Source organism: Bombus huntii, chromosome 9, assembly GCF_024542735.1.
Source record: "Bombus huntii isolate Logan2020A chromosome 9, iyBomHunt1.1, whole genome shotgun sequence".
Classification (NCBI taxonomy): Eukaryota; Metazoa; Arthropoda; class Insecta; order Hymenoptera; family Apidae; genus Bombus; species Bombus huntii.
The window spans coordinates 12,352,154-12,372,081 of NC_066246.1; the positions used below are offsets into that span (position 1 = coordinate 12,352,154).

Consider the following 19,928-nt stretch of genomic DNA (forward strand, 5'->3'; position numbering starts at 1 on the left):
GCAGGCAGCGGAAATGCGTCACGTTTGCAATTTTGCTCGAGCAAATCGTTACATTATTTCCATCATCCTTGGAAACAGCTTCAAAAACGAGAAAATGAATAATTTTGTGAGAAGTTCAAGTGCAAGCTTTAAACGTGAGATTCGAGTGGTTGACTGGACTTCAGGGAACGTTACACGTTTTGTGAGGAAAACAACGTTCGTTGAATAAGATGCTGAGCGGATAAGGAGATGGAAATGCGGAATGCTCGTGAGTATGCAATCACCGTACTACAGTGAGTGCATTGTTCGAGGCGATTGTATTCTTGCCGGCAGGATACATTCTGATTACATTGAATTAAAAATTCAGGAATGCGAAAGCTTCGGGCAATGGCAATGATTCCTCTGGAATAACACGAAATTTCCTATCCGGATTTATGAATCAATGAACCTATGCTTATCTATGTCCGCTTTTCGACGCCATAATACGTATATATTGAAATATTGTGGATCTTTGAATAAAAATCCGTAACTTCACTGTCCAATGCCTCCTTTGATGTACTGGATCTGACAGGTTTCATTCATTATTTCAAGATCAAAGATAAGACAAAATATATAATTACATAAATATTCTAACTCTTTAACTGCTACTGATGCTATGAGCGATGAGCATTCAACTGAGTTTACTTTACCGTTTACTACAAGCCATTGTTATTGGCAGTTAAAGGAATATTTTCGTTGTAAAAAGAAGACAATGAAAAATATGTTTAGTACATACTTTTTGATTGAACTAGCCTTTTCCAGTTTATTCAACTACACGTCAACATAATTAAACATCGATTAATGTTATATCAACTACATCAATATCGGAATTGAATCAAATATCATCTAGTACATTATTATCAATTGTTAGATGGATACTTTACGAAAGGTACATGGTATAGAATGAAAAATGTTGTTTCACTTTGAAAGTCTCGTCACGGCAGATACGACGGCAAATTTTATCGATGTTTTGTCGGTGTTGGAGCAAATACTATTGTCGAAAGGATCTTCGAAAACCGCGTCACGTAAACACCATTGCCTCCATAAAAGAGAGTAACCGGAAGCTCTTTTATCATAGAGACTTCCTTCTCGCAATCCGTTGACAAAAGGTATCATTATGGCGAATTAAGATGACAACGAGATGAGCAAATACAATACAAATAGATATGAATTAATTACGATTTAATTGTCAGCGTTGTATTAGAGGGAACATAAAATTATAATCCATGATAACACAGGTGAATCGATATTGTCACTTGCTGGTTCCTTGATATTACTACATTTTTTAATATTACACGAAAATTTACAATTTACAAGAAAATTGTGCAATTTAACAAACTTTAAAATCAATGAAAAGATTAGCGATGCAAAATATACAATGATAAAACACTATTCTTTTAATCTCCCTTGCAATCAGTTACAATTTATCCAACAATTTAAATCCTTTGTTAGGAAATAAATTGTAGCAAGACAAGACAAAGAATGTAATTAAAGATATTTTCTTGATAGACAATTCTAGATGCTACCTAGTGTAATTAAGTATCTAAAGACACGTCTTTATCCAAAGATGTTCGAAAGCGGAAGGACTGGAAGTTACGACTTCTCCGAATTTTAATTAGCTTGCCAAAAACAATCGCAAGAGTCATTTAATTGTCGAGGGTGTTCCGGCGTGAACGAATTAATTTAATCAATTACTTCCACGATCGATCGCTTACCATTTGTGGCATCCAACAGACAACAAACGATATTGATAGTACGGCCATTAATCTTGCGAATGCCCTTTCCTCCGCGGTAGTGACGATTTCTGGTGTTGGTCCTGACGTTGACAAAAGTGGTTTCGCTCTTGAAGAAGATCTCGTCACTCGTCGGAGCAGCCCAGTTTTGTGATTTAGCCTACTAAGCGCTCTAGAAACCGCCAAATTGCACCAAACTATCGATAGGCAGAGACCCGTACCTGCCGTTTAAAAAGAGCAATTAAGATCTTCACAATATGCAAATATACATTTGATATGGAAATTATTTCTTTTTCACATAATACAATTATAGAACAATCAACCGTGCAAAAATTTCAAGAAATTGTGAATGACAATTTTTGTAAAATCATTTTTGTTAATCATATTAGCATTACAGCACATTTTATTCAATTTTCAATCAAGGCTGAATCATTGTGACAAAGATCACAAACTGCAGTGATCGCCTAACGATATTGATCGAATTTAAAATAGGAATTATCAAAATGTATCGTTTTGTTGTTTAGAGTTATGGCAACACTGTTACTGTGTACTAATTCATACAAAATAAAAAAAAAGGAATAAACAAATACACGAGTCGCTTTAGACACACGTCAATCGTTCCATTTTATTTTCCTTTCATTAAATGGATAAAGGGTCCAATAAAAAACGATTCGGATTATCAAGATTTCACCACATCAAATTATTATATAGTAACTGAAACATATTTAAGGATTTATTAATTTCAGCGATACCTCGTACTTACCGAAAACGAACCAAACATACGCGTAGGCGATATCAGTTGGATCGGTGGCTTCTCTGTATCGAATACATCGTTCGCCTTTGTAATACACGCCAAAACCCATAACTGGCATGCTTGTCAACGCCAGGGCGATTAACCAGAGCACTAGCATGCAACGTACAATTGCTGGGTATGTCACCTGCTAGGAAACACATACGTGTCACAGATTTAGTAGTACAAGAAGCAGGAAATGGTATATGTTCCGTCGATAGTGTGGTAATCGAAGAAAGGAAAAAAATTAAGAAATAATTACTACCTACATGTTATAATTAAATATTATGATGATTATTTTATTATTTATTATCGATTATGTATTATTCATTATTATATATAATTATTCGTACAAGAATTTTACAATCCCAAAAAATTGAATTTTTCAAAATTAATTCTAGCAGTAATTTATCCTATGTTATATTATGAATTCGCTATATTCAAAGCACTGTTGACTGACTTCAGAGTTCTGAGTAAAAAATAGTATTTCCATCCCTTATCAGCATATGCTATACCAACTTTTCCATAAAGAAACAAGTGCACAATGTGAAAACAGAGTTTAGTATCAGTTTCTTTTTGCTTACATTCACAACCACATGTCCTTCTTCGACACGTATGATCGCATCGATCATTGCTCAATGAGGCAAAGTCAATGAACTTCGATGAATGACGCGTGGCAGAAAGCAAACGAAGAATATCGATTCGATTCTAATGGACCGATTGTAACAACGAGCAATTGGTAAATAGAATGGCGTCGAAAGGAAAAGAGTCATCGCTATTTTGTAAATGAGTTTCAACGTTTCCAGACAACACGAGGAATCTTATGAACGGGAACCAGATATAATGTAGATGGTGTTTTTCTTTTAGACAACATTCGGCTTAAAATAGGTGAACTCTTGATCTGCGTCACTATACCACTAGGGTTGCTGACGATCTTAGATCTTATTTTAGATGTCTTGGGCACAGGAAAAATGCGAAAAGGGAATCATTATGATATCATTGTTTACATGGGGTGGAAAGTTTCTTCGTCATCAAGTAGACAATTCTCGAAGATGGACTCTTGGAATTTAAAGAAAGTAAAGCTCACTATTTCCAAAATGAAATTCTGTATTTTCCAGATATTGCGCTTAAGGATTGAAGCAACTTATCGTGCTATTTGTTATTTGCGGAAGGTTATGTTTTGGAGACGTATGTTCCCAAAAGTTTTTGAATTACTGTAAGGGAATAGAATTGTTTTGACATGATAATATAGATGTTTGCATCATAAAAATAAAAAAGCAGACTGTAAATCTTGAAATAGTACACAAATAATATTTTACCTGGCACAAAAAATGTAATATTCTGAATATACAGAATATACAAGAATCACTAATACAATTGTGGAACATTTAGAACAGTACATCGGTGAGATAGCATGAGGTATCGTTTGCTTAAAATTTTATATAGGGTATTATATTTTTATTGAAATTAGGTTGGGGTCTCGAGGGTTGCTTTTTTCATTGCGTAAGTTTACCTTAGCGTTCAATTTTGTCTGCTTGAACGGGTTGTCCAATTTCTACACTATCTTATTCGCAAAGGTGGAAATAAAAGATGAGAAACGTAAAGATTACTTATTATTATGGATTTAAATAATTTACAGTCTATTTCATACATAAATTAGATCATACAATACAAAATTTTGTGAACAATGATATTACGAATGTCATAAGAATTAATGGTTAGTAATCTGACATTTTTCTAGCTCTCATTGAATTTATCTTCAGCTCGTAAAAAACTTTTATTAAAAATTAATGTAGTCCATAAAACACGTTGCCGTATGTAATAAATCGCTCTAGACAGTACTTGATCATATTATTTAATTAAAACATCTTTTTTCAACACAAAAACGAGATAATGAATAAAATATTCTTCTTATCATATTCTTTTATATGTACGTCTAAAACAAATATACGAATATCATCTCTCAAACGTCGTGGCAAACGTGTTCTTTGAGAAATGGGAGAAGAAATGAAACCTTCACCGACAACTTTTTGTCGTACTTCTGCGGAGGTGGCTAAGTGCTTCCCAGAGGAAAAAGCGGAAGCCCATTCACAAGAGGCGTTCAGTACGTAGAGAAAATAAAGGGGTTAAGGGAAACTGTAATAATTGCTGAGACATCGTGTCGTTTTTATTGTACCTCCTGCTTCTGCTATTGCCTTTCGAGAAATATTCGCTGTTTTACAACGCAACGTGTTATTACAATATCAAAATTACCAGAATGTTTAAAATGACCAACTCTTAACTTCTTTTTATATGATCACTGTAAAAAATATTCATAGAGTACTTAAGTTTAACAAAATTATTATAGCACATTGTTTATTAACAAATAAAAAATATAATTTTCATATTCAATATAGTTTTCATATAATTTTCGAAAAAAAAGAACGGAATGCGATACCTATTCCTGTTTTAAAAATATTAATAAATATCTAGAAAATAGCAAAAACATATGCGTAAAAAACATATACGTCGTTATTGCTTCACAGGATACAATGTACATAGATATTTAGAAAATAATCTCTTAAAAAAGTGGGTTGAAAAGACAGTTTCATCGCGATACAAAAAAGCGACCCAAAATATAATGTTAGTAATACGCGAGCCTGAATCTTGTATTTCGGAACGCCTAAAAACACCTCCACAATCCACAGATATAAATATTATCGAAAATATATATGACCAGCTGAAACGAAAAATACGGAGTCACCATATTTCATCAAAGAATGATTGAAAAAGGACTCTTTCAGAAGAATAGAAAAATACTTCAAGTAAATTACTCATCAATTTGATAAATTCAATGTTTCAATGTTTTGTCGTTTCAACAACGGCTTCAAGCCATAATAAAATTAGAAGGAAACCCCACTAAGCATTAAAATAATTAAACTTGGCAATTTCCTCTCCTGGATATGTATCAGGTAAGTCTTATTAGTTTTTCCCATTAAACTGTAACTGTACAAATACTTATTACGCATATATTTTTGCCATTTTTTAGACACTTGTTAATATTTTCACGAAGAATATAGATAATCCATGCTTTTTTAATGAAAATTATTTTACAGACTTGTAAGAATACGCGCGTTTTTTTTTTGTCAAAATTTTGTTAATGAACGATATTCTACAATATTTTTAATAAAATTAATTATTCTACGAATACTTTTTGCACTGACTATATGATGCTTTTTACAGAATTTTTTGTTGCTTGTAAAATATTAGTTCTTTTTTTTACGTTATTTAATTATTCATATGTTCCCTTCTTCCTTTTCCCTTTTAAATACCAGATCATTTTTAATTTTGACACGTACATTTTGAAAAAAATCTAGAAATCTTAAATTCGATGGACAGAAAGTTACTGTAGTCGATACATAGTTCGCATAACTGCTCTTTATATCAAAGAAAACATTGTTTCACGGCGACTAAAATCAGGAGGTTGGTAGGTATTACGAGGTATTACGAGTGTTAAGTCTGAGAAATGGATGACGATGAAGATTGAATAATTTCTTCTCTGTTTGATGTAACATTCACAAATATTAATAGCCAAATAATAAAATAAATAACAGTACAAAATACTTGGAGAGTTCAGGTTCAGACTATAATCTGATCAACTAGAAAGATCTAAAGTGTGAATATTTATGATTATAACTATGTATTTATGAAATTTTGTTCTCCCGTATTAAAATAATGCTTATTAAAGCACAATTCTATTAAAGTACAACATTTGAAACATACAGTTAAAAAAAGATGATAAACAGCTAAAAATAAACGATGGAGTTAAGAAGCCAAAACATAGTAATTTACAAGCATTAATGAACTAATGAGTTTTCAGACTTAGTTACCTTGATATATCGTTCCCGGATAAAATCAAAGAATGTAAGATAATATTTCGTTTCTTAATATCGCCAACAGAAAAAAGATAAGTTAAAGTATTCTCTATATATATATTTTACAACAGGAAACTAATTTTCACAATCGTGTACCGCACATCCTTACAATATGTCTACAATTGACCACTTCATTTCGGCAAAAGTGAAAATTTCTCACACCATAACTGTAAATATCCACGAGTAAAGAAGCGATATTACACGGATAAAGTTATCCACATGTTCAACGATAAATAAAAAGCTTGATATGTAATATTTTGTTTCTCGACAAATTACGAAAATAATATTCTATCACGACATTAATCAATTTTAGCTGAATCTGTTTTCTTCTAGTTGGCAAAAACTATAGATAAAAGCATTATTTTCATTCCGTTAGTTACATTGATTTCCTTTGGGCGGGGTGGGCCGAATTAGGAAACATTAAATGTACCACATCTTTTAAAACATAGTCACTTAGTGTGAAATAATATGCTATTGTACATGCGATCATTTACGGTTATCGAACACGATACGAGTATGAGGTTATGACGATAATGCTAATGCATTCTACATACCTACATACATATAATTGAACAACAAAATGAGCTTAACAGTATCAATAATTTTTAATTGCTTTAATGTTAGCCTGGAGAATATAAAAAAATCAATTTTTCACGCGACTCTAAACCTCCAATCAAAAAAAAGAAAAATACATATATACAGGGTCATTGGTAACTGGTGGTACAAGCGGAAAGGGGGTGATTCTACGCGAAAAAAGAAGTCGAAAATATAGAATAAAAAAATTGTTCTCTTTTTAATTTTTTCAAAATCTACAGTGTGATCCGTTATAACGAGACGTGATAAAGTGCACGCGTACGGAGCGAACATTCAAAGTCGATTTTCTCGAAAAGAAAGCCTCAAACGAAAAATTTTTATTCTATATTTTCGACTTCTTTTTTCGTGTAGAATCACCTCCTTTCCGCTTGTACCACCAGTTACCAATGACCCTGTATATAATGAAATAATATTTTAAATTATTATCCAAAGAGTGTCTAATTATAAAATTCTACATCCTACAAGGTTAGATCAATCTCTTTTTCACGAGTTTAAAATATCAAGAAGCTAGCAGTATTTTTATCCTCTATCTTCATTAATTGGTCCCCAATATATCTCTAAAAAAACGTTCCAACAAGAAGTTACTGCGTCATAACTTCCACCGACCTAAAACACGATTCTCCTAGCGATCTTCATTTTTTCGTTGCAAGCCACGCTTGGCTCAAAAATTCGTTCCATAAAGCACTTAAGCAGCTCCGAATTCCCTCTTATGTAACCAAAATATTTCGTGGAAACGCGATAGAGTGGAGACTATTTCTCAATCGTTAGCTCGTGATTTTCGTTGGTTATTAGAAGCGAAAAACGAAACATTGGTCCGGGGTTCCTCGCGAAAGTGCGTTCTCACATCGTGAATCACTCGTTGCCAATTCATATATCCTCTTTTCATATATTCGTCGCGAACACGACGTTTACGAGCTAATATCGCGAAGATAGTCTTCGCATAAAATCGAAAGATAATTTTACGTAGTGTCCAATCATTGATCCAATTCATTTCGGCTTAGAGTCACAATTCTTCCTTTTTCATTTTTCATTTTATAATTCTAATTTTTTATCAAATTTGGCGTTAAACCATCATCAAAGTGTTGTTGAGATTGCGACACTATGTTTGGACCGATAGAGAGGAATCTGTTACAGATAATAACAATCCACACGCGTTCAGAGGATATCAATCCGCAGTTCGTCGACATTATAATCATCTTTTCGTCTTCTGCTCTTATATCCTTGAAGTTACCTACCCGCCGCAATCAAAGGTGAGATCTATCATGTTCTAAATTTATAGCGTGTTCAACGAGTTCTCTGGAGTGACTGCTAACAAGAGGACTGGATTTTCTAGTTTTCCTTCTAATCTGCTTTGAATCGACCAGTTGATTGTGGCCTATTTTTGAAGTTACTCCATTAAAGCGGAAGTATGATGCGTATGGATGATAAAGTGGACGACGTTTTTTTATACAGACGATTGATTTCAGTCTTTGGTATTTTAGAGAAAAATTATAGTGCAGCGTTATTGATAGAAAAATACAAAGTTCCAGCTTAACAAACAAGATGCAATATGAAAATTAATTATGGCTCGTAAATGTGGAACATATTGATGACTGCCGAGAAACGGTCATATTGATGAACGTATTAATGATTGTCGATAAACGATTGTAATTTATAAAGATTATTTCAATTGTAGTCTGACAGCTATAACGTAACTATATTGGGATGTGGTTTTTGGTGTCAGCTTGATGAAAATATTGAACACATATGTAGATAAATAAACTCTGGCTCAAAAATTGTGGGATATCTCGTATTTAATAAAATGTGATATTTGGTGTAAACTATGAATATGTTATGTAGTAGCGTATAATTCCTTTATCGTATCAAGTATCGAGTTAAATGAATTGTTACAAGATAATTGAATCATAATTTTTTCCAATTATGGTGCAAATATATAAATGTTCCAATAAGTACATACACAGAAAAATACACACTATAATAGAGATAAGGTAGGTAAAAGATAAAGATGTATAATTTATGGAAATAATCCTAGCATTAATTTTACAACTATAACTTTAGTAAATGATACTGTATCATATGGTTTCAAGTTTACGGTCACTGTACGTGCGTGGATACACGTATCCTAAGAAAAAGTTTAAATACCAGTGACTGACCATTCAGTGCAGAAGTGTGGTTTACATTAATTTCACTGACCCTGAATCTCTGCCTACTAAAAGTCGAGATACGTGCTAAATAATTCAAGAGGTACGAAATTCGAATGAATTCGTAATTCTTTTTTTTCATTACTTAATCTGTAGTATATAGCGTAACATAAATAGAAATTATATTGTATTATTTTAAAAATCTTACAGTAACTAAGAATTCAATATAAAATATCGAAACTTGTAAAAGTATTTTCTTCGATAATAAATTTTAGATGAAAACTATTGTTTAAAAAATATGGAATGTGTCAAGGAAATTTCTTAATACACTAATTAAATCGAGGACGATAAAATTTAACAATAATGATCCAAGAGTAACATCACAAATCGAACAGTGTATGAAGACATTGAATATATTTAAATAATCTAATGAAATTAAATATCGAATGAACAACGCAATGATTGAAAACAGTATAGGCGTTATGCGTTGACATATTTGGGCTACAATATGGGTCACGAATTTTTCACCGCGACACGCGACGCAACAAGTTCAATTGTATTCAGCGACGATAAAGCACACATGTTTCATTCCCAAACCAAATGTAGCCATGGTATTAACATGAAAATAAATTTTTTTAATCGGGACATGAAATAATTAGCTGCTGGTGATCACGTACGTCTTTCTTTTTCTCAGAAACAACTTAAGGACTTTCCAAAGCTATCACTTGTTATCATTATCATGGGAAATGTGACCGCCTGCTGTGAACCATGATCCCCTTTAATCACATTTCTTTAATTTGACCAAAAAATATATATCAAAGAATTGCAAAATTTGATAAAATCATTCGAGAAATAATTTCAAATAAAGTAGAATGGGCCAAACGTATTATCAACAAATTTCTTATAATTTTTCTACGTAAATGATATTACGATTCCGCTTAAACTGTAGCCAGAAAAAATAATTTATATCTGATTCATATCTGAAAGTAATTTATGTCTCTCTATTATATTTGACAAAACTGTTTTACGAAAATAATCCTTCTTCTTTGGTCACTTGTCGAATTACACAACATAATGTTAAAGGGAAACAGGATATACATTTTGATAGTCCAACTGCATCAGAGAAACACTTGTTCCTCAGCCAGTTTAAATAATTGTTTCCGCTGCGTTTTAAATGGCCGTAGATTGATTCGACCGAATCGTTGGCTACATCCAAGTGATGGAGTTAATATTTGCGTACTGTCAACCCTGATACCGTACGTACATCTTCAGATTCTGAAGAATTTCATTGCGAATATTTTCCTTAAGCATGTATTTTAATGATTGATATCTAACAAAAAAACCAATGATATCATCGCCTTCAAGTAAAAAGATATTTTATACCATTTTTCAAATATTTTTTTATGATAATATTAATTCTTGCTTACTTTTGATGAAAGAACTGCAGTGTGTCAAGTTCTCTGATTCAACATTTCCAATGAATGATCTTCCGGTTTTAACGCTCCGGTCATATAGTTAGTTTTTAAAATAGAGTATAGCGAATAAAGTGATATAAAGAAGTAATTGTAGTTAAATAAATATCAATTTCCAGTTGCTTCTAACTTATTGCAAGTCTAATAAATATCTAATTTAAGTAAACTATCTTAGTTAATAGCGATAGGTGTAAAAAGTTCGGCATTGTATAATCCCTAATAACAAGTATGCGCAAACATTTTCCTACAATGTCTTACAGAGTACAAATATTATCAATGAAATATTAAACAGCATTGTCATTTTCAGTAAATATTCACATCAATTCCTGTCAATGTTGTCTATTGAAAAAATGGGTCAGGTCCATATGGTACATCTACCTACACTCTTAACGTAACTTTTATCACGTACAGATAAAACCTATGAAGCTGCTTCGACTATGTTACTATGGTGTTTTCACTCTCCTTTTATCTCTGTAACGTATATAGTTTCAAACTAGTCCTAATAGAATAATATCTAGTGTTTCTGGTATTAGACTCTTGCTTTTATTTTCGATCGATTTCATCCGTATCTTGCATAATTTTCAATTAATATCCAGAAGATTGATCCGAACCTCCTTATTACTATTATTTACTGTTAAAATACTTCACAAACCTTGAAAATACCTCATGAAGAAATATCGAAAAAATTTCGCGGAAATTTGGATTAAATATCAATATATTTATTTAATAAAAACGAATTAATTCATTTAAAAGTTAATTCAAAAATTAATTTTTTTCTCGACCATATCAGTGTGTTCTTCAATCTCTAATTATCGAATTAATTGCAAGAATAGTAGAACGCAATAACGATTTTTAAAAATAATTAACCAATTAGGGAAACGCTGCGTTTTTTCCAAAGTTTTAATTTGAATTTCAAGATTTTCGTATCTGTCTTTCATCGTCAGGATATCCTTGCGAGAAAATCTTGGCGCCACTTTCCCGATCATGTTCGATGCGAGAACAAGCTATCGTGAATATGAATGACTAATTGAGAAAAAGAGAAACATTTTCGGTCCAAAAATTTATTCAACTTTTTATGATATATGTGTATATTATTTTTCAATAATGTTTTGAATACTCGATTTAAGTTATGTAACTGGAGATATACAGCTTCAAGTAGCCTGCAAGTGTTAGATAGGATCTAACGATGTGAAAGTAAATGTAAGATGAAGGGAAAATCCAACGATAAGCTCCTGCCAATACCAAAGTCAATACTAGTTGGTCGTTTGAAAAGGTTTATCAAGGATCTTGACTTACCCTCTGATAAACGAAGGGTCTGGTCAAGGCTAGCCACCTCTCAGCTGCCATTACGATGGCTACGCAACCACTGAATAAACCGAAGAGCCTCCATACCACCCGAAGGGAACAAAACCCCCTGGTAGACATCACACTGCCTACATAGATCGTGATGTACATTTGCACCATCATCCCTAACAATGCGACCAGGTCGTTGATGGCCAAACAACGCAGCATCACCAAATGTTTTCGGTTTCTCCTCTGAAACAATTTATTTCAATTTATATACCAATTAGCTCAAATTACTGAATATATTTGGATTATTTTGAGAATTTCTGTAATTTATCTTACTGTTTGTACTCTTTGATATATGACTCTTCTTTTTGAATTACAATCTGTACATTATTAATTTTATTATTGAATTTTAATTTTATTTTATTATTAATATATCCTTTTTATATTGTAACTCTATGTACAAGTAGCCTATATACTATTCACTTTATTATTAAAAAGTAAACATATTTTGTCACTGCTTATGTTGGTCGGTAGTATTGAATGAGATAAAGTGTATTATACAAAGAATTTCTCTCTCATATATTCAGCATACATACATCAACTTTCTCTATGCTCAATGAGATATATCACACCCTTGCTACAAAAGTAATCTTCCACTGAATAACTCGTAAAATATGTTCTCGAGATATCACTATAAAAAAGTTCTTTAGGATTATAAACTAGAAACGACAAAAATATTATATGATCCTATTTTATGAATATTTTTTTCGCACTGATAATTTTGATGAATAAGATGATATATTACTATGTGTTTAAAGACAGTTTTTTTAGACATCCAGAGAACCAATGTTTCTGAGCTACGTATTTTCGAATCAAGGGCGCGATATCTATTACTCATTAGCATTTAAACCCGCATCGAAATATTTGTTTAGGGATACACCCACTGTTAATAGAGATACTGTTATTTGTGAATAACTATTGCTTCACAAATAACAGTATCTCTGGGGATTACTATCAATCACATTTCTTAGAAGCATTTAAATAGATACTTTGTGACAGTAATTTACAAGACACAATTAGTTTCTTTCTCTGTTGTTAGCATTCAATATAAAATATTACCAATAAATACAAATATAATATCATTCCAACGTTACTAATATTAAAGTCTTATAATATTAATTATCTTTAATAATTATTCTATTAACAGAAGTTATAATATATATCGATAGATACATGTATAATAGAATGTCAATATTATTAAACAAATTAGAGATAGAAGTTATCGATTAGTCGTAGAATACGCAATGGAAGTGTTATTACCTTATCTCGATGAAAAAGTATGACTAGAGCAGACACATTGCCAATTACGCCGGTAATATATACAAGGGTGAGTACCACCTGAGAGGCGAAAGTCACGTGTCTTTTTGATGGATTCAGAACAACGTTGGATATTAGGGTCGAATTCAGCGTCGAATTCAGCGTCGAATTCAGCGTCGAATTCAGCGTCGAGTTCAGCGTCGAGTTCAGTGTCGAATTCATTATTGACAAGGTTTCGTTCCAAACCTCTGTCGAGGTGAGCGACATTTTTTACGACTCTCTTTCTTTTTTACGGTTCGTAAGTAGCGTCAATCGATATTCCACGTAATATATAGTATCAAAATCGCAACCAGGCAATGTCCGTATCTGAATCGCTTGGCGGGTAACTTCAAGCGGAAGTCTCGACAATATGATCGATGATGGAACGATTCAGAGACCTCATTGTTTATATGGATCGTTCACTCTGTTCCACAATCGTTGATCTCGACTAATCGTCTATTTTCTCGGCTCGTGCCTATCTTTTTCTTTCCTCTATGTAAATGGGAACTATGCCGAAGAAAAAAACGGTTGAAATTTTTCCCGCTAAAGCATTATTTCATGACGACAATTTCTTAAATCGGCTTGTTGATCTTCATTATTTGTATCGCTGCAGTTATCATGTACCTTTGGTACTGTATTATCGTATCTTACTCTTCGACGGGCGCTGTTGCTGTTACGCAGGCCACCGCCTTGAGTTTCTTATGAAATGTGACAACGTTGTATTTGGACCCTTTTGTAAGACTACCTGCAGTCCTACCAGGGGCCCTTATTCAAGTCAGGCTACATATGCTGCGAGCAACAGCCAGTGCAACGGTCCAACTGCTCGGATTCATCGATCGAACAGCTCAAAACAGAAATAAATCTCTGTGAAACCTGTTGCTGCGTGTAGGCCAGTTATCCTCTTGTGCGCTTTTTGGATCGAAAGTAACATCAAAGTTTACCAGTGAGGAAAATTAAAGAGCAAAGTGGAACTTCAAAGACGCCTCTTAAACTCGCTTGTTAGAGTATTCTTCGTCATTCGTTGAGTGGTAAGAAGACAATTACACGAATCTATACATATTTAACTTGTATCTTACTAACTGCATATCTGAAGTAGGCCAATTCGATAGACTGTCGATGGAATTTCTTTTCAATTTCTTTTAAACCTCGATCACCGAATTGCTAAGTGAAATCGCCGACTCTGTCGATAGCTCGATACGTTCTTCTCTGTTTCTTCTTTAGAAGATATTAGTAAAGAATTAACGATGCGAACCTGCGATTCCTCTAATCGAACTTAAAGATGTGGAAGAGGAAAAACACACTTCCAATACCTCCTTCAATCGCGAGAGTCGTCGCCACACTGATCCAAACCACGCGGTCGCCTCGAGTTTTGTTTACAATCGATAGGCGTTCTGCTAGTGCGCCTGCGCCGCATTTTAAAGTCGGCGTCTGTTTGGCGCCATAACTTAGGGATGCTCTTGCTTAGGAATTTAACGACTTCTTCTTTATCGTTGAAAATTTCGATTTGGATGAGTTTGAAGTGGATTCGTACAAACTTTAATTTGAGATAAGGAAACGCAACATTTTTGTAGAAATGATATGTATATAAATGAGAATATTGCAGAATAGTATGCTTTAGATTGTAATCTTTACTGTGTTGTTATATATAAAATATTATAACAATACCAAATACACATAATAGTATCAAATAATTGTGTCCATGACGAAAATATGCTACTACACTAATCTAAGCTGTAAGTAAAATCAGATATGCATGGAAAATAAACACCACATACCAAATGAGCACAAATTACACTGCCTACGCTATGGAACAGCTTCAATAAAACTAATGTAAAAGTATATGTTCAAGACAGTTCAATAATACTTACACGCCATATAATAAGAAAATTACTCCATATAGAGACAGGTATGGTGTACATAATGAAAAAAGAAAAAAATAGGTGTATGTCTCAACTTTGCCCAACATATAATGAAAAATCCCATAAAAGAAAGTATTCATTTCAACATTATTAGTATAAGGACTTTCAATATTGATATTATTCGTTATACCGTTTTACAATTTAAACTCTTCATACACAATAAATACTGTGATTAATACATTTTGCTATATACTTTTTACAAAATCGAAAATAATTCTCAAATGCATAAATATGGACACTTAACGCATTAGACGCAACAGAATTCCGTCGGTATGCAGGTAGTTAATAAATAATGCATCGTACATATATTTTTCGTATACAACGCGGCACATTGGCCATTCGCTTCGATAAATAATTTCAAGCACGACAACGATAAAGGCTCGGTGCGTGTGCTAAGTACTTACACATTCCTCTCAAGGATGCAAAACAGAGTGGACATGGATCCTATAGGAGAATGACGATGAACTTTGCACGGATTAGTCAAGATTTGGATTGAATAGAAGGAAAGTGGCGACTTGTTGACACTATAAGCAAATTATTTTTTGACATGTTTACTTTAATTTTGTTAAATTTACTGACTCATGGTATTGTTCTCCCATTGTATAAATATTCTTTTTTGTTAATTAACAATGATTTTCTTAATACATTGTGATTTATATATTAAGTTGTATAAAAACGATTTTTTTTTCTTGCAGTTCACATGATGCATTTATTATGGATATCATTGTTACCTTCAACTGTAGGAAAATGCCGCAGAGAAACAGAAAAATGCCGAAAGAAAGCAGGTCGTATGCATTTGTGTCGTTGCATAGAGGTCACCACAAGTTCATCGAATTATCTTGAGGTGAATGAACTATTGTGTGCTCGCGAGACAACCAATAATTGATGTCTTTTTTATCCAATTTACTGCCGACTGCTAGACATAAAACTTAAGCTAAATTAAGTATTACGGTATGTATACAACATCAATTTTTTAACTCTTACTAATATTTCACAACATTTTACAAACTTATTTTATAACATTGCACATTCTTTGATTGTTCGAGAAAAGATAAGTAAATTTTTAATTAAGTAACAACTAATATGACTTTGCCTATTTATTTTATTAAACTTCATACGAGGTTTCGTATATTTCTGAGAAAAGCATTTTTTAAAGAATTTTTTAGCTCCCGATGTAACATAGACGAACTACAGTTTCGTTTCTCAGTATAGCAAAACGGAATTAATTAATGTCGGACAGAGGAGGTAGTGTTATGATCATTAACGAGAAACTTCTTTCTCGCACTGTCGATGGAGACCCTCAACGAATCACGAATCGAGTGTACCCTCGGAAAGTAGCTGGAATGTTATGCAAAGCAATTACACCGACTTAATTGTCCATGCGAGGATCATTAAGCAGACTCTACCGAGGGAGCGATGAACCGATTGATTTCCACTTCGATTAAAAATTATGTAAATCTAACTTAGCAACAATTGCTCCAGTTATTTATTATAACAATTTCATTCAACGCGACCTTTTGCTGTGTTCAAACATAATATTAATTTCAACAGGACTTTATACATATCATTCATATAACATGAATTATGTTGTAGACTCACATGAAATGCAGTTTCGTTACTCTTCGGGACATAAGTTGGCAGCAGATGTAAATAACTGCTCAGAAAACCAGATGTTTATGAAAGGCGAGAAGGTATTGAAAACGAACCTTCTATGTGTTAAATCAAGACTGTATGAGTTAAACATTATTATATATCGGTGTACATCAAGAGAGACAAGAAAGAGAACAGGGGATAATTTGAACAATTATAATTTATGGTAACCGAGACAAACTCCTGTCTTTTTTTCTTTCTTTCCACAACCGGATTACCGGAACTCATAAAATCAATTGGAGTAATTGCGCTCGTATGGATTCCCGCTGAGACATGATGGTCATTTCCCGTAGTTTCTGTGGACAATGATATCGATAAAAAGTCGAAACAAAACGTTGGAATCAGCCAGTGGCTATTTTTAAAATCTATTGATCACGAGAGAGATCATCTTTGCGAATGCAAAGCGTACATCATCTGCATTCGTATGATAAGAGAATGCGACGCTTATAACGAAGGTTTATCTTTAGATGGAGCGGCATAAACATACAATGGGCAATACCGAAACTAATGAGGAAATTAATTTAAATAAAGAGAGGCCCAATCGGCGCCATTCTTGCATAACGATTGATGCTGCTTTTCCGATACGTGCCACGAATGCTGTATATACTTCTGAAATTCTTCTCCGAGGTATGCCCAAATTTAAAATAGTCGAAATGTGATAGCTGTAGCGCAATTTCGTCAAAATTACAAGTTTGTAATCAAAATATTGATATTATTGTACTGAAGCTTTCAATGCACAATGAGATAAAATTTGTGAAAATTGGGAGGATATTTATTATATATACAGGGATCTTTATCAATGTTGAAATTAGTTAAGGTCTAAACTTACAAGAATTTAGTGCTCAGTAGTAGATATTTGTATCTACAATTTTGACGTCAAAGAAAAAGGGTTTTTTAGAGTTATTAATATGGAAATGACGACAATGACCTTTGAGCTTTTGGATATAGATGGAAGATTACTATACCTCCCTAAATTCAGAGTAAAGTTTTAGCTACAGCGTGACAAGTAGGGGCCAAAAGTTACGATTTCGCTTTGTGATAAATATAGATATGTAATAGTTAGATTCACTGAGGACAAAATAATCAATTAATAATTTAGTTTCACCTATTTATTTGAGTAATACAGAAGTTGTAAATAATTTAGAACAATTCACAATTACTATAAATTAAATTTTTCCAAATTAACCACTGGAAATAAAAGATATTAAATACATGATAGTATCTTTTAAATCTTTTAAATTTAAATTATCGGAGGAAAGATAAGAATCAGTACAATAAAATGTTAATTTCTTCCGTACGTATGTTATTGTATATATAATTCAAATATAAATACTATGTTTTAAATATTTCTTTAGTTATATTATAAAGTACTTGGTTAGTTTTCTGATGTAATCTATTCGAATTATCAATATTTAACTAGAATATATATTTCCTACCTTTTTTCGGAGAAGTATTCATATCGGAAACTCATGAGCTTTTCCTAAATCTGATTAGAATCAGCGACGAAATATTGAAACTTCATCACATTGGAAAAGGGCCAACAAGAATATAATTAGATCATGAATTGATCATCCTTCTGATAAACAGTGAAATCTTAATTAGATTCTATGAAACGAGTTCCTATTAATATCTTTCATATCATTTTTTTCCTCCTGTTTAAAAAAAAAATGACAATTGCATAAAATAAATTTTTATTTTGAGCAATTTTAAAAGAATTACTTTTATAACTAAATTCGTATTTTAAATTATTCAACATTACTCTTAAGCACTGTGGTGTGTGTGTGTGCGTGCGTGTGTGTGTGCGTGTGTGCGTGTGTGTGTGTGTACGTTTATTTTTATATTTCTGTAAGGGTTGCTAGACTTGAAACCTTCAGAGTCTTTTCTTAGTAATGATACATGTTTCTTTTTACAGTGGTGTTTAATGACATTCATGACAAAAAGCAAATTTTTATGAGTTTATAAGTTTACAAAATGTTACTACTAATAGGTTATTAAGTTATTGATAACTTAAAAAAGAACAAATGATAATAATGACTTAACCAAGAATAAAGAACAAGGTAAGTAAGGTTAGACAAATATACCTAACCTCTGTAAGATTCTTGAGCTTCATCTGACAGTCAAATTCTGTATAATTTATATTAAAAGTCTAACTTCTTTTTTAATGAAGTGCCAAATTTTCCTTTGATGTTTTGAAATTTATATTTATTCTATACACATTGGTTTTCAAATATTAATCATATATATTTTTATGTTTAAGGCAGAAGCAGTTTATGATAACATACAAAATAAACAAAAAAAATTTAAATATCAATTATGATGTGATACAAGATTTGGAAGTTATACATATATGAAGATACAAGTGATTTAATGTAATCATTTGTAGCAATAGAATGGAAGGAAAAACATATTTTATAATAGCTAAGAAAACAACAAAGGTAAAGTTAAAAAGCTTATGCTTACTGCAAAGAAATTAAAGAATCTATATGTATATACACATATATAAAAAAACTGTAGTAAAAAATGGAAAATAAGCATACATTTTTATCACTTTTCAGATATTAACAGAAACATTAATATACATATAAGAAGAATATAGAAATAAATATATAAAGATGATTATATAGCTCAAAAGAAGCCAGATTTAAAGTTAGGAAGAAAATCAACATACGATATGATATTTAAAGATGACTATTTCAATACTTGTGGTAAACATATTAGCACAAAGTAATAAACTTGGTATAAAAGAACAAGAAATAATATGTAGTAAGAATTTATACCAACAGATACATCAAAACATTTTTTACAGTTTAGATTTATGTAACAAAATTTGAGTGTATCTAATAATTATAATAAAATAATATTTGTATACATTGATTGTAAGAATAACGAAGACTATGTTAGAATAATAACTCACTAAAAGCTTTTAAGTTAAAAGTTTTTATCTTCTTCAAGATATTAAATATAAGATATGCCAAGTATATACACTCTCTCATATGAATATGAATATTTAAAAATGAATTAAGTTGTGTTAAATTAACTTCATTTATAATT

The 19,928-nt window shown here is 32.1% G+C and overlaps 1 protein-coding gene and 2 long non-coding RNA genes across 10 annotated transcripts in view; 2 read left to right on the plus strand and 1 right to left on the minus strand.

Moving 5' to 3' along the window:
* Nucleotides 1-15,281, minus strand: part of LOC126869636 (prostaglandin E2 receptor EP3 subtype) — a 27,387-nt gene extending 12,106 nt beyond the window's left edge. For 2 of the 6 annotated variants that reach the window (XR_007690957.1, XM_050626465.1), the window contains exons 1-4: nt 13,273-15,278; nt 11,959-12,198; nt 2,515-2,692; nt 1,734-1,972 (exon numbers count right to left, since the gene is read on the minus strand). Coding sequence is in view for 4 of the 6 variants with exons in the window: in XM_050626465.1 (XP_050482422.1) it covers nt 1,734-1,972; nt 2,515-2,692; nt 11,959-12,198; nt 13,273-13,536 (921 nt within the window). In the remaining 2 variants the exon portion in view is untranslated. Of the gene's footprint in view, nt 1-1,733; nt 1,973-2,514; nt 2,693-11,958; nt 12,199-13,272 lie in introns of all 6 variants that reach the window. The other 4 variants (XR_007690956.1, XM_050626462.1, XM_050626464.1 and 1 more) reach the window with 4 other exon arrangements.
* LOC126869643 (uncharacterized) lies at nt 9,060-18,295 on the plus strand. Its single transcript, XR_007690965.1, has 3 exons — nt 9,060-9,293; nt 15,923-16,679; nt 16,821-18,295. It is a non-coding gene; the product is annotated as an uncharacterized LOC126869643 (long non-coding RNA).
* A 30-nt stretch (nt 18,296-18,325) lies between these two features.
* On the plus strand, nt 18,326-19,799 carry LOC126869639 (uncharacterized). Of its 3 annotated transcripts, XR_007690960.1 has the most exons (4): nt 18,326-18,722; nt 18,790-18,943; nt 19,135-19,312; nt 19,433-19,799. It is a non-coding gene; the product is annotated as an uncharacterized LOC126869639 (long non-coding RNA). The 3 variants fall into 3 exon arrangements; XR_007690958.1 differs by lacking the exon at nt 18,326-18,722 and having other exon boundaries at nt 18,729-18,943; XR_007690959.1 differs by lacking the exon at nt 18,326-18,722 and having other exon boundaries at nt 18,729-18,934.
* The last annotated feature ends 129 nt before the right edge of the window (nt 19,800-19,928 follow it).